Here is a 15,824-nt window from a genome sequence, read left to right as displayed (position 1 = left end):
AAATCGAATGGTTAAACTTATAATTCCATTGGTAAGCTAGATACGTCATTTCCGGTTAGATTTCAATAGCAATAGGGGGAGTGACTAAAAACAAAATGGAGTACATATAAGGCATGTAAGAAGTTAGACTCTCAGCGTGCTCTTTCATCAATGGTAGCCCAGTAGTAGTAAGCCTCACAGGTATGTAAAAGAGTGATTTATAAAGTTTGGTCCATGTGACAAATAGAATGGGATTCATATATAAGTATAGAGACTCAGTACCGGTTTAAAATTTAAGTTTTAATTAGGTTTTAATTAAAATTGTGTTTTTAACAGGGACCCCTCCTGACGAAGGACCCGAAACTCGAGTCGGGGGACCGGGCTTAATGTCAACTAATTTTAGCAAGCACGGATGCATTGGCAAGCACAAGTAGCAAAAGCACTTTAAGGTTTATGCACTTTAATCTCACCGCAGCTGGAAGTTAAGGAAATTGGTGCCAAGCCCATTGAAGTTATCTTCAAGATAAGTGAAATCTATCTTCTTATAAGCATACATAATAAGATTCATTGTATTGTAAAAACGAAGGAGGCTGGCAAAGGGACAAGAGAAGTGATATAATGGTCCCAAGTATACCCCAGTTCGGTGAGATCACTGAATTTATGGGTATTGGTCTGAACACTTCACAATAATTATAATTATATTTAAATTTTATTAAATCTATTTATAGAGCTGTGATAAAAGTAAAAAGTGATCTAATAATCATCACAGAATAACATTGTATATCTCCCCAGTGGTTGGCATATACAGACACAGACCATGCAAGTCTGCCCAGTACTGGCCTTAGTTCAATATTTAATATTATTTTCTGATTCTAGATCCTCTGAGTTCACCCCACGCTTCTTTGGACTCAGTCACAGTTTTACTTTCCACCACCTCTCTCGGGAGCGCATTCCAGGCATCCACCACCCTCTCCGTAAAGTAGAATTTCCTAACATTGCCTTTGAATCTACCACCCCTCAACCTCAAATTATGTCCTCTGGTTTTACCATTTTCCTTTCTCTGGAAAAGATTATGTTCTACGTTAATACCCTTCAAGTATTTGAACGTTTGAATCATATCTCTCCTGTCTCTCCTTTCCTCTAGGGTATACATATTCAGAACTTCCAGTCTCTCCTCATACGTCTTCTGGCGCAAGCCTCCTATCATTTTCGTCGCCCTCCTCTGGACCACTTCAAGTCTTCTTATGTCCTTCGCCAGATACGTAACTGAACACAATACTCCAAGTGGGGCCTTACCAATGACCTGTACAGGGGCATCAACACCTTCTACTGCCTACGTCTTTCTTTATACAGCCCAGCATCCTTCTGGCAGCAGCCATTGCCTTGTCACACTGTTTTTTCGCCTTTAGATCTTCAGACACTATCACTCCAAGGTCCCTCTCCCCGTCCGTGCATATCAGCTTCTCACCTCCCAGCATATACGGTTCCTTCAGATTATTAATCCCCAAATGCATTACTCTGCATTTCTTTGCATCGAATTTTAGTTGCCAGGCATTAGACCATTCCTCTAACTTTTGCAGATCCTTTTTCATATTTTCCACTCCCTCTTCGGTGTCTACTCTGTTACAAATCTTGGTATCATCTGCAAAAAGGCACACTTTTCCTTCTAACCCTTCAGCAATGTCAATCACCAACATATTAAACAGGATTGGCCCTAGCACCGAACCCTGAGAGACTCCACTAGTCACCTTTCCTTCCTTCGAGCGACTTCCATTAACCACCACCCTCTGGCGTCTGTCCGACAGCCAGTTTCTGACCCAGTTCACCACTTTGGGTCCTAACTTCAGCCCTTCAAGTTTGTTCAACAGCCTCCTATGAGGAACTGTATCAAAGGCTTTGCTGAAATCCAAGTAAATTACATCTAGCATATGTCCTCGATCCAGCTCTCTGGTCACCCAATCAAAAAATTCAATCAGGTTCATTTGGCACGATTTACCTTTTGTAAAGCCATGTTGCCTCGGATCCTGTAACCCATTGGATTCAAGGAAGTCCACTAACCTTTATTTCAGCAACACTTCCATTATTTTTCCAACAACTGAAGTGAGGCTCACCGGCCTGTAGTCTTGCAGTACAAGCACATATTGCGCATCAAATCATCAGAACCCACAGCTGAAGCGCGCACATCTTACGCTGAGCATTGCTGAACATAATAGAAGTGTCATACTCAATTTACCCACAGTTCAAGCACGCACAACATATGCGCATCTTACACCGCGCGCAATTGAATGTAATAGAAATGTCACACCCAATTTACCCATAGCTCATGTGCTCACAGAATACAGTATTTTGTATTAAAGTTTTTGGGTTATAGAACGAATCGTTTGAGTTTCCATTATTTCCTATGGAGAAATTCGCTTAGATATACGAGTACTTTGGATTGCAAGCATGCTTCCAGAACCAAGGTTTCTTTTCTTTCTTTAAAGATTGTAGTTAATCCCCCTCACCTTCTGTACCAGTTATATATTAGTACATATATATTTTGTATTTAGTTGAATAAAACTGTTCTGTTTTGTCCCCTATTTTTAAAATGTTCTACGCATTGAAGTATTTGACATTGCATGTACAACAAACCTTAATAAAACTTGAAACTAAATCCAAAAATTCAGTACCGAGCCATGCCTGGACTTCGGCACTGAATTTTTGAGTTTAATGAACCAGCTAATGCATAGCTGGTTAAGTACAATATGCAGCACTTAACCAGGTATGGGTTACCACATAAAGATAGGACTGATTTCTATGTAGTCCTATTTATATGGTTAACCTGGCCAGTTAAGTGCTGAATACACTGCACAACAAAGTTTTTGCTTCCTGAACACTGCTGGGTGTTTCTTATAGAATTTTGGGTGCTGATCATGAATATTACATCAAAAATTACCCATCACGTACCATTTCAGAGAAATCTTCAATTTTGTCGTGATTTTTTCTTATATTTGGATGCAAACAATTTTTTCTCCCATAAGTGTCTTATCAACCAGGTATAACTGGAATATCTGTGGAGACCTCAAAGTCGTTGCTCTGTTACTAGGACTGCAGCTTGGCTATACAAAGTACTGCTGTTTCATCTGCGAATGGGACAGCCGAGACAGAGAGTCGCACTATTCTAGAAAGAACTGGCCACTCCGTAAAAAGTTAGTTCCAGGACAGAAAAATGTAGCACATGAATCGCTTGTTGACCCGACAAAGATATTTTTGCCTCCTCTTCACATTAAACTGGGACTCATGAAGAATTTTGTGAAAGCAATGAACAAGGAAGGGGAAGGTTTTCGTTATTTAAGACAGATGTTCCCAAGAATAACTGATGCCAAGATCAAAGAGGGTATTTTTGTTGGCCCCCAGATCAGACATGTTATGAGTGACAAGCGATTTGAAGATCTGTTAGTTGGGCCGGAAAAAATTGGCTGGAAAGCCTTGAAAGACGTTGTTGACAATTTTCTGGGCAATTACAGAGCCCCAAACTACATTCAGCTGGTAGACAAACTTCTCAAAGCATACAAGAGAATGAAGTGCAATATGTCACTCAAGATTCATTTCCTCCATTCACACTTGGACTTCTTCCCCGCAAATCTCGGTGCTGTGAGTGACGAGCACGGTGAAAGGTTTCATCAAGACATAGCTACGATGGAGAAACGATACCAGGGCAATTGGAATCCGTCAATGCTTGCCGACTATTGTTGGATGCTACAACGTGATGCACCAGACACTGAATATAAAAGAAACTCGGGAGCAAAACACTTTTAATTCTGTTTCATTTAGTCGCTTGTGCGAAACGTAAACTTGACTATATATTTTATTGTCAGTAAACATAAAAATGTCTATTTCTCATAGTTCTTACGTGATGCAGTAAAACCAAAACCATATTTGAGCATACCAAGTTGGTACCTGTCATAATCACCAAAAACTTTTCAGGAATCAAGACTTAACCAAAAAATTGTTGTGCAGTGATATTGGCATTTAAATGGTCTAATGCTGACTCTGCTCCTGAACATCCCCAAAATAGCTGTGTTTCAGTTTGGCACTAACTGGTTATTTTCAGCAGCACCAACTAGTTAAATTATCCCTGAACAGATGATATAATCATCAAGGAGCTATTTAAGGGCGGTTAAATTGTGTTGACTATTGACCTGGTAAATTATGTACTATCACTAATAAAATGTAAACTAACGGTATACAAAAATTCTAAAGGTGTGCTTTAACAGCAATAAAATGCATTCTAAGCTTAGCAAATCTTAGGAAAGTACACTAAAACTTCTGAGATAGATTTTCAGCCTGTGGCAGTCAATAGTTTGTAAACTTCTTAAAGCCATAGGAGATTATTACCCTCCAGTCCCAGGAACTGCAAACACGGGCTGGCAAATGGGAGAGCCATTTAACAAAGACTTTTCAACAATTCTGGCACATTTCGGTTCCCAAGTCAGCGCAGATGTAGTTAAATATCCTCTGAGACAGGGCTATTGTGAGAATATATAAAACAATGCACAAACTCAGATATTACCCAAATGTATTGTTATTGGTGCTACACTAAATACTGTAGTTCCTAGAGATATACAGTTTAAATGTATTGTTATAGGTATACCCCTGAAGTATTGTTAGAGGTACAGCTGGTATAGTCCTAAGTATATTATACTGAGGATATAGTCCTGCAGCCCTGTAACTCAAACATTGCTGCTATAGTGGCACAGTGGTTAAAGCTACAGCCTCAGCACCCTGAGGTTATGCGTTCAAACCCACACTGCTCCTTGTGACCCTGGGCAAGTCACTTAATCCCCACATTGCCCCAAGTACATTAGATAGATTGTGAGCCTGCCGGGACAGATAGGGAAAAATGCTCAAGTACCTGAATAAATTCATGTAAACCGCTCTCAGCTGCCCTGGGAGAACAGTATAGAAAATTAAATAAATAAATACCAATGCCGCAGCTTCTCTCCTATTTCTCAGCAACAAATCTCCATATCAGCATGTGTTCCTTCATTCAAGTGGTAACAGGTCAGGGCAGATATGGTGACCTGAGTCATGTCCTCCACAACAAATCCTTAGCACATAAATCCCTGAGGCCTATCTCCCTACTTGAGGCCTATCCCCTTATCCCCCCCCATCCGTACCCATAAGCCTCAAGATTTCCCTTGCAAATGTGAGATCCGTAAACAACAAAGATGTAATCCTAAGTGATCTCCTTGCAGACAAAAATTGGGATATCTTCCTACTCACCAAAACCTGGCTTAAAGACAATGACTGAGCCACTCAGGTATTAGACTTTAGCTTGCTCACGTACCAACGAAAGAGGAGAAGGTGTAGCCATCATCATCAAATCCAGCCTTAACGCTAAACGCAATAGAATGCCTCATCTTCTCTGCAGGTCACATCAGAGATCTTACCTTCACCCAGATATATGGAGCTCCCTAATCCCCTATGGCCATCCTAGATGACTTGCTATCCATCCTTGGCAAAGTGATCATCTTTGACAAAGTGGTCATCACCTACAACTATATCATCATACTTGGAGACTTTAATTTTACAGACTACCCAAATTTAACCAGATCCCCAGCAGACTTCATCATGTCACTATCAGACCTGGGCTTCTACCAAATAGTTCCCTCACAGAATCATTCTGCAGGCTATATTCTAGACCTAATCTTTATTCAGAAAGACCCATCACTCAACACAGAATCACCCAGCTTCTCCATCAAATCAGTACCCTGGTCCGGCAACCATCTGATCACATTTAACCACCTCTACACATTGAAAAAACCATAAAACATGAAGCAAGTCCAGCCTATAAAAATTTACAACAATGACGCAGTTGACCTAGGGGATCTGTCCTCAGGCCTTTCCAACCTAGCAGGAATGTTAAAACCTAACTCCAAATCCATTGATGAGGCTGCCATAGACTGGCACACCGAAGTAAAAACCCTCTACGAAGGTTTAGCACCAGTCAAAGAAATGAAATACTATCCCTACAAATTCTCTTCCCCATGGTTCACTGACAACTTGAGAACCAAGAAGAGAGAACTTATACCAGCCCAATACAGAATTCTGAATAAAAAATGTACATTGATGTTACTGAATGCAATGATTATACAGTCTGAAAAATTACAATCAAGTGCAATACATTTCTCAATTTTTTTTTCTAATAAGTAAGCTTCATTTCATTGTAATATCATTTCCCTACTACAATAATTCCCAAACATTTTTGGTTCAAGGCACCCTTAGTGTGTCAGTAATTTTTTCACCCAACCAACTGTATCATATAATTCTTTAAATCTTCAATCCTTTTTTTTAGGTCTTCAAAAGTGCCAGTATTAGCCAAGTGTTTTCAATGGCTAAAATACTGTTTTGGTACTGGCATCCTCATTAGACTCGTTTGTGTTTTCTATAAATTATTATATTAGTGCTTTAAGTGCTCCATGCTAAATCAAAGAAATTTTTACATATAAAAGCTTTAACTTATCTTTTTTTTCTTGTTTTTGCTTTGTTGCTCATATCGGGAAGGGACCTGTCATTCTGACATGTTTCGCCCATAGGCTGTATCAAGAAAAGTTCCCCCTTTTATTGTCATTATGTACCATCCCGATCAATATAAACTTCTAAACTGCATATCAGAAACTAAAAGAAATCATTATGCTTCAGAAATATTATTAGGTAAAAGTAATTCTAAAAATGATTCCAAGTCATGTATATATTCGGAGACCCATCAGAAGTGCGCAGGACTTTGGTGTGCCAACAATCCCGTGGTGACATTTGCACGCAGGACAAATGCACACTGCCGCTTCCGCCGTTCCCATTAGCCTCTTGGGGGGGGAACCCCCCACTACACTTACTACACTTAGAAGTGGTGGCGCTGCCGTGGAGGGTGTTGGGAACCCCCACTATACTGAAAACTCCTGTTCTCCTTCCCATTTTTGTTCTTTGGAAGTTTTCAGTGTAATAATAGTAGGGGGGTTCCCCACACATACCGACCTCTACGGCAGCATGAACACTTCTAAGTGTAGTGGGGGGTTCCCCCCCACACCCCCTCAGAGCACTAATGGGAATGGCAAAAACAGTGGCACGCATTTTTCCTGCACGCAAATGTCATCATGGGATTGTCAGCGCACCAAAGTCCTGCACGCTTTCGTTACGGTACCATATATTCGAATATAAGCTGAGATTTTTGAGCCAAAAAAATGACCCAATAATGGTGGTCGTGGCTTATCTTCGGGTCAACGCCCACATGCCCCCTCTGCCAAGCCTGCTGATTATGATTTTAGCATTCATTTTATACATTGTATGATATTCATATACAGTATATGTTTTTTACATTGTTTTAAATTATTTTTTTTTACTATTTTTGACAGTTACCCTGGTGCAACCTACTATTAGGCAAAACGTGGCCACATTGGACTTTGTGCTCTAACTCTGACAATAAAATTATTTTGACATTCCATACATTCTTTTGTCTTTGTGTTCCTCTTCCACTTGAGTTCTACAGATCTCAGCCCCTTGCATACATTTTACTATGGGCAGTGAAATGTTTGACATGACACTGTAGCATGCTCAGGACGTTTACCTTAATTTCAGAAATGTTTTATCTTTTCTGTTATCCTCAGTTCAGACAGTTGTTAAATTGCTGATTGGATCTTGTTGCCTTATTTTGTAGATAAATGCATGGTTCCTCTACCCCCATTACAACCTCAGGCGGTTGTTGTGTCTGATTCTGAAGTGGCAATATCCTGGGCACGAAAGGACAATGAAGGAAGCTCATCCATTGACCACTATATTGTGGAATTTATCAGGTTTGCCTGTCTAGTAGCTGCTAATTTATTTCCAATTAATCGTGTATGTGGAGGGTAATTTTATAACAGGTTACCTAGGATAAAGCAAGAATGCATTTTTTGGGCCCTATTTTATAAAGGCCCAAAAATGCTTATCAGGTTAATTCTATAAATTGGAGTGCAATGAGGGCTAGGTTCGCAAAAATTTGTGATTAAAAGTGATAGGCCACTGTCGCAGCTGTTATTGTAGTGATTTAAAAACAGCAAGTCATTCTTCAAACAACACTCATGTAAATGAAGTTAGCGGAAAGTAGCGAAGGTTTGCTAAATTTGCATGTGCCCATTAGTGCTGCCCGATTTGAATCGATTCACCGATTCACTTCGGGTGAATCTATTTAAAAACAAAAAAAATTGGCCTCCCGATTCAGTGACTGACCCTCCCCCTCGCCCCCTAAAGCAGGAGTGGCAGCTCTGCCTCTTGCTGGCCGGCCTCTGCTGCTCCTGCTTTAGAGGGCGAGGGGGGAGGGTCAGTTGGGAAGTGCTGTGGTGTCCGGCTTCCCCCATGGCCTCCTGCGCATCCATTTACCTAATTCCGGTAGTGGAGCAGCCTGCAGATCGGATCGCCAGTACTTTAGTGATCTTTGCAGGCTGCCATAGGTCTTCGGAGCTGTCTGGTCAAATCTAAAATCCATCCTGAATGAAGCATCTAGCCGCTACATAAATACGGTAAGTAAACGCCGGAGAAACAAAAAACCACAATGGTTCAACAAGGAAATTTCGGACCTCATTAAAAAGAAAAAAGAAGTATTTATCACCTACAAACATCTTGGGAAAAGGGAGGCAAAAGAAGACTATCTGGCCAGATCTAAGGCTGTCAAAAAGGCAGTCAGGGAAGCCAAACTTCGAACAGAGGAAGATCTAGCACGGAACATTAAAAAAGGGGACAAATCCTTTTTCAGGTACATTAGCGACAGAAGAGAAACAAAAATGGGATAGAACGCCTTAGGCAATCAGATGGAAACTACGCAGATTCTGATACTACCAAGGCAGAACTGCTAAACGAATACTTCTGCTCAGTATTCACCTGTGAAGCACCGGGAGCTGGTCCACAACTACAGATAAGAGACAGCCAAAATGACCTGTTTCAGGATTATGAGTTTACACCCAGTAGCGTCTACCACAAACTTTCAAGACTCAAAGTAGACAAAGCCATGGGACCAGACAATCTACACCCCAGGGTACTCAGAGAGCTGAGTGAAGTTCTGGCTGAACCACTATCCGTGCTCTTCAATCTTTCCATGCGCACGGGAAAAGTACCCCTAGACTGGAAAACAGCTAACGTAATTCCACTCCACAAAAAGGGCTGCAGAACAGAGACAGAAAATTACAGACCGGTGAGTCTTACATCCATAGTGTGCAAACTCATGGAAACACTGATCAAACAGAAACTTGACAAAACTCTAGACGAAGAAAATTTACGTGATCCACACCAACACGGATTTACCAGGGGAAGGTCCTGCCAATCTAATCTGATTGACTTCTTTGACTGGGTGACCAGTCATCTGGATGCTGGGGAGTCCCTGGACGTGATCTATTTAGACTTCAGCAAAGCTTTTGATAGCGTCCCACACCGCAGGCTGTTGAACAACTAAAATCGATGGGATTAGGGGATACATTCACTAAATGGGTAAGGGATTGGCTAGATGGTAGGCTTCAAAGGGTGATGGTAAACGGTACCCCCTCCAAAACGTCAGCAGTGACGAGTGGAGTACCTCAGGGCTCCGTCTTAGGGCCGATTCTATTCAATTTATTCATAGGAGATTTGACCAAAGGGCTTAGAGGAAAAGTATCACTGTTTGCCGACGCCGCCAAACTATGCAACATAGTAGACAAAAACAGTGTGCCTGACTTTATGACGCAGGACCTACAGCAGCTGGAACAGTGGTCATCAACTTGGCAGTTAGGCTTCAATGCTAAAAAATGTAAAGTAATGCACCTAGGCAAAAAAAATCCACACAGAACTTACACACTAAATGGTGAAACCTTGTCCAGGACTACGATGGAACGTGATTTAGGAGTGATCATTAGCAATGATATGAAGGCTGCCAATCATGTGGAGAAGGCTTCGTCCAAGGCATCCGTAGGGGTTTTGTCAGCAGAAAACCTGAAGTCATAATGCCACTGTACAGATCCATGGTGAGACCTCATCTCGAGTATTGTGTTCAATTCTGGAGACCACACTACCGGAAAGATGTGTTGAGAATTGAGTCGGTTCAGCGAATGGCTACCAGGATGGTCTTGGGGCTCAGGGAAATCACGTATGAAGAAAGGTTAAAAAAACTGCGGATGTACTCACTGGAGGAGCGAAGAGAGAGGGGGGACATGATTGAGACCTTTAAATATATCACGGGGCGTATAGAGGTGAAAGATGATATCTTCAGTCTTACAGGGCCCACGGTAACCAGAGGACACTCGCTGAAAATCAGGGGAGGGAAATTTCAAGGTGATGCTAAGAAGTACTTCTTCACCGAAAGGGTGGTCGATCATTGGAACGAGCTGCCTCAGCAGGTGATTGAGGCCAACAGCTTGTCAGATTTTAAGAGAAAATGGGATATTCAGTGGGATCTATAGGGGAGTAAGAATCAGGGAGTTGGTATGGGCAGACTCGATGGGCTGTGGCCCTTTTCTGCTGTCAATTTCTATGTTTCTATGTTTCCTCTGCCGTGGTCCCACCCCTCCTCTGATGTCAGAGGCAGGATTGCAGCAGAAGAAAGCTCCGGAGGCCGATGGTAACCTGAAAAGATCGCTAAAATACCGGCGATCCTCTCTACAGGCTGCTCCGCTGCCGGAATTAGGTAAATAGATGCAAGGGGGGTCAGGGGGGAAACACGCAGGCCTTCTGGGGGGGAGAAACAGGCCTTTGGGGGGGGTGCAGTCCTTTAGGGGGGGTCCGGTCTTTCAGGGGTGGTGGTACAGGCCTTCAGAGGCAACAGGCAGGCCTTCAGGGGTGGTGGTACAGGCCTTCAGGGGTGGGGATGCAGGCCTTCAGGGGGCAGGCTTTCAAATGGGGACAGGCCTTCAGGGGTGGTGGTACAGGACTTCAGGGTAGGGAAGGCCTTTGGGGGTGGGGGCCCTGGTATAGAAGTACACGGAAGGAGGGTGGGAAGGGGAGGTTCAAAGAGATGTGCATATGTCGGGGGAAGAAGTAATGGGTCTAAAAACAGAGGAGAGTGTGGACAATGGGATTTAGGGAGGGAAGGGAGAGAAGTTGGACACAAGGGATGGTGTGGAGGGGACGATAGAGATACTGGATAGGAGGGTAGTTGGGAAGAGAAAAGGAGAGATGGTGGACCCTGGGGTGATGAGGAAAGAGGGAGAGATGCTGGATGAAAGGGTAGTTGAGAAAAGGTGGATCTGGGGATGGAGACGAAAAAAAAGGAAATATGCCAGACCTCCGGGGGAGGGAAGGGAAACAGAAGGGGAGGACAGAGATGCCCACTTCCACCACCAAGCAATACCCCCCAACCCCCCCCCTCCCCGGCAGCAGGAGATATGCCCACTTCCACTGCCACAACCCCCCCCCCCCCCGGTGCCTCCGATGAGCTCCCTGACCCTCCCCCTTACCTTATTTATGATGGCTGCCCAGAGGATGCCTACTCCCTCTGGCCAGCAGGCCTACCTCTTCAAAATGGCAGGCCTTCCCCTCCCCAGTGCATCTTGGGATGAACCAGGGAGGGGCCTGAGGCTCTTGATTGGCCCGGGTTTGTTTAAGGCCCCTCTTATGAGAGGGGGCTTAGGTATCTGGGCCAAGCAGAGCCTTAGGCCCCTCCCCAGATGCACCGGGAGAGTACTCAGGCAATCAGTGCTCGGGTACTGATCAGAAAATAAGGAATGACAGCTCAGACCTATCAACAAATTTTGGCTACAAATGTAGCATAACGAGGTTAGAAAATCACTCAGCAATTTTAGAGAATTTCTCGGAGTGATCATTTTAATATTAATTGCTTTGTTGTACTACATTTGCATCTAGCGCACTCCCTCTATCCAATTCTCTGGTCACCCAGTCAAAGAAATTGATTAGATTTGTCTGACAAGACCTACCTCTAGTGAATCCATGTTGCCTCTGGTCCTGTAATAATAATACCGCAGGACCGTGAAGTTCTAAGTGATTTACAATAATTAAAAGATGTTACAGATTGAGTGGATTTAACAATGGTCTGCCGGTTAACATTGATTGAAAGATGCTACAAATTGAGTGGATTTAACAAAGTTAAAAGCTAGTTATTAACAGCTCTAGGGATCAGTTATTGTGGAATGAGATTGTGCAGGTTAGTTGCCTAAGTACTTTAGGAACAGTAAAACTTCCCCTTTTTTTAGATATATTTTGAATGTCTACTCTTAAATCTCTGTCCACTTCTTCCGTCTGTGAAGGAGGCCTGTATATAACACCAATGTAAATATATTCACCATTCCCTCTTTCCAAATTGATCCACAGTGCCTCTTCCATGTCCTGCAGATCCTGCAATTGTGTGGCTTTAATTTGATCTCTAGTCCTGCCTGAGAGCAACTTTCTTTAACTGAGACATCTCTGGGAGCAGAGATAAATCCTGATGTTGATGTTGGAAATTTCACATGAACTTTATAGCCCTGCCCTGCTCAAAATATGCCCAGACCATACACCCTTGCCATATGTATGCATATTTGCATTTTGGATATACATTATATATCCCTGCTTTCTAAAATCAGTGTTTAAGCATGTATGTAATATACATGTCTAAATGCCAGTTTATGCATGGTCAAATGAGAATCGGGCTTCTAAAATGACATCTAAACCTACTGATAATATGCAGTAAATGGCTTCCAGCTTTACTTAGGAAGGAAGGAAGATTAAGCCTTATATTCCAGTCTGCTTTCATTTTTCTTCAGTCTTTTTTTATCCTGTTTAACAGCCCTTCCCATATGATGTTTCCCTTCTGTAATCTTGTTTGGAGAATCAGTATCTGAGCCTTCTGTTTGAAAGTATTTGTGCTGTGGTTAGCAATGGTCAGCACAGAATGTGTTAGAAGCAATGAAGTGTCTTGGATTGTTTTATCCCCTAGAGTCAAGACCTTTGCCCATAACTTAGAAAGGAACTCTAGGGAGCTCCCACAGCCAGGAAATGCAGCTGTCTTTGGTCAGCCCAACTGGCAACTATAAAATATTGTCTGGGAAAATTACAATAATGAATTATATGTACATGTCAGAATATGATTGAGATTAGTTAGTGAACTAAATCTGACTCTTAGTTTTGCAGTAAGATTGCTAAAGAATAAAACAGGAGGTCGGTGTACAGAGGGATGGCCATCATATAACTTTAAACATGTATTTATTTTATTTTTTTTTTTTTTTATTTATTTATAAAATTTACACATTTATTGTCAAGCATATCATCTTGTACAGAAAGTGAGATCAAGAAAACATAATAATATTATTTACTCTCAAACCTGAAAGCAATTTAAAATAATAAAGAAAGTATACATCCTAACTTAATCACACACTAGTCTTCAAATTAAGATCCAAGATTAACGATAAGAGTAGATTAAATTAAAGTAAAACATTTTAACAAGAAAAATCACTTAAACTACTACTGAGAGGTGAGCTAATTATTATCACAATGGTACAGATGGTTCTACAGACTCAAGACGTTTCGCAGAAAGGAAAGTAGTCAAGTGAGCTGGATCTACAAATACATATTTCAAGGAACGGAATCTTATAACACATTTACAAGGATATCTAAGAAAAAATAAACCCCCTATTTGAGTCACTCCTGGTTTTAACATTAAGAATTCCCTTCTTCTCTTCTGAGTCTCTCTCGAGACATCAGGAAATATCTGGATATGAAACCCCAAAAAGTCCTTGGCCCTATTTTTAAAGAAAAGTTTAAGAATCCAATCCTTGTCTGGGGCCAAAGCCACAGTCAATAAGAGAGTGGCTGGAATAGCCAATTCTCTATTTGATTGCTCTAACAAAGTGGAAACGTCCAAGGGTTCTTTCTGTAGTATTCCTTCATCTTCTTTCTTTTGAGGATCCTGATTTCTTATAGGTAAATAGTAAACCTTTGTAAGAGGTGGTAAAGCATTTTCAGGTATTTTAAGAATTTCCAGAAAGTATCGCTTTATCATATCTCGTGGAGAAATTGATAATACTTTAGGAAAATTAATTAATCGCAAATTATTAATCCGAATATTGTTATCTAAAGCTTCCAATTTTCTCTGCATAATTGTATTGTCTTTAACAAATAAATCTTGGTTACTCTTAATTGTTTTTAAGTTCTTCTTTTCTTCTTGGATATCTAATTTCAGTGATACAGTCTCTTCCTTTAAAGTTTTTATCTCTTCTTTCTGGATTTGTATTTCTTTGTCCAAATTTTTTACCTGTAAGTTAAGGGCATTTCCAAAATTGGACACTAAGTCCCAGAGAGAGTCTAGAGTGACTTCAGAAGGTCTAACAGGAGAAACAAAAATTGGTTGTGTCATTAATAAGTGTTCACTCGGCTGTTTTACCTCTCCGGAGCCTTGATCCCCTTTAGCTGGAGTTGTTCCTACCGCCGGTTTTTCTAAAAGGAGTAACTCACTTTCAGCTGTCTTCAATTGCAAGCCCTCCGACATGCTGGCCTCTCGAGAGGAAAACACTTCCTCCTCCGGCGTGCTCTCCTCTCGCGGTGAGCTTGCTCCCAGCGGCAACGGCTGCAGGGGCGGTGACCTTACGTCGGGGCTCAGAGAGACTTCTAGCCCAAGGGAGTTCGCCGCGGCACTACTCTCTGCCGGCGCTCCCAGCGGGCGATTCCCCGACGAAACCTGCTCACTCATAAGACGCCTAAAAATGGCATCCACTGCAGGCAGAGGGGTCTCCGAGCGTCGGGAGGCACCACCGACGCTTCTTCCCCTTCTCTTAGGCATTTTTTTTCGAAGGTAAGCGAGACACTCGTACGCGTCTACTCAGCAGCAGCAAGCGGCAGCCACATGTATTTATTATTTATTAGCTGACTTAATGAAGAGCTTCTCCCAAGACAGTGTACAACAGGTAAAGCTTGACATAAACAACCTATATAAGCCCAAACAAGGAGATAAACTTGGAGACAGGTACATTAAATCCTAGTAACAGCAATTACATGATACAATATCAGAAATATATATATTAAAACTGCACAGTAGAACATTCATATAGCAGAAATATATTAAATATCAGCAGAATAAAAAATGATGCACCATAATAGGCAACACGCAAGAACATTCAGATACTCTAACATGGATATGCTGCTCACAATGTCAGTACAATACAATGAAACATCTGAATAGGCAGCCAAGGGCACAAGTGCAAATGCAGCTGAGACAAACAGTAAGATTAAAAAATACATTGGTATAAACAAATGAGTGGTTAAATTGAAGGCAAATTATACAGCATGTACAATTAGAAACATAGAAATATGATGGCAGATAAAGGCCAAACGGCCCATCTAGTCTGCCCATCCTCAGTAACCATTATCTCTTTCTCTGTCTGAGAGATCCCACGTGCTTATCCCACGCCCTCTTGAATTCAGACACAGTCTCTGTTTCCACCACCTCGTCCGGGAGATTGTTCCATGCATCTACCACTCTTTCTGTAAAAAAGTATTTCCTCAGTTTACTCCGGAGCCTATCACCTCTTAACTTCATTCTATGCCCTTTTATTGCAGAGTTTCCTTTCAAATGAAAGAGACTCAACTCATGCAAATTTATATTATGTAGGTATTTAAACATCTCTGTCATATCATATCTCCCATCTTTCCTCCAAAGTATACAGATTGAGATCTTTAAGGCTGTCCCCATAAGCCTTATTACGAAGACCACACACCATTTTAGTAGCCTTCCTCTGGACTGACTCCATCCTTTTTATATCTTTTTGAAGGTGCAGCCTCCAGAATTGTACAAGATGCGCAAAAATGGTCTTATTAACAAGGTGTACTCTTTGGGCTCAGGCCCCCTCCAACAATTTGGCAGTCCTACCAGCTAAGGAGTT

At 41.8% G+C, this 15,824-nt stretch overlaps 1 protein-coding gene across 3 annotated transcripts in view; it reads left to right on the top strand.

Annotated features, from left to right (window-relative positions):
- The window catches only part of EGFLAM (EGF like, fibronectin type III and laminin G domains), a 207,886-nt gene that overhangs the window by 30,766 nt on the left and 161,296 nt on the right, over positions 1-15,824 (top strand). For all 3 annotated transcript variants that reach the window (XM_033932625.1, XM_033932615.1, XM_033932635.1), the window contains exon 6: positions 7,673-7,808. In XM_033932625.1, the coding sequence (XP_033788516.1) occupies positions 7,673-7,808 (136 nt within the window). The remainder of the gene's footprint in view (positions 1-7,672; positions 7,809-15,824) is intronic.

The sequence above is a fragment of the Geotrypetes seraphini genome, chromosome 1 (genome assembly GCF_902459505.1).
Source record: "Geotrypetes seraphini chromosome 1, aGeoSer1.1, whole genome shotgun sequence".
Classification (NCBI taxonomy): Eukaryota; Metazoa; Chordata; class Amphibia; order Gymnophiona; family Dermophiidae; genus Geotrypetes; species Geotrypetes seraphini.
This window is presented reverse-complemented; position numbering and strand designations above follow the sequence as displayed.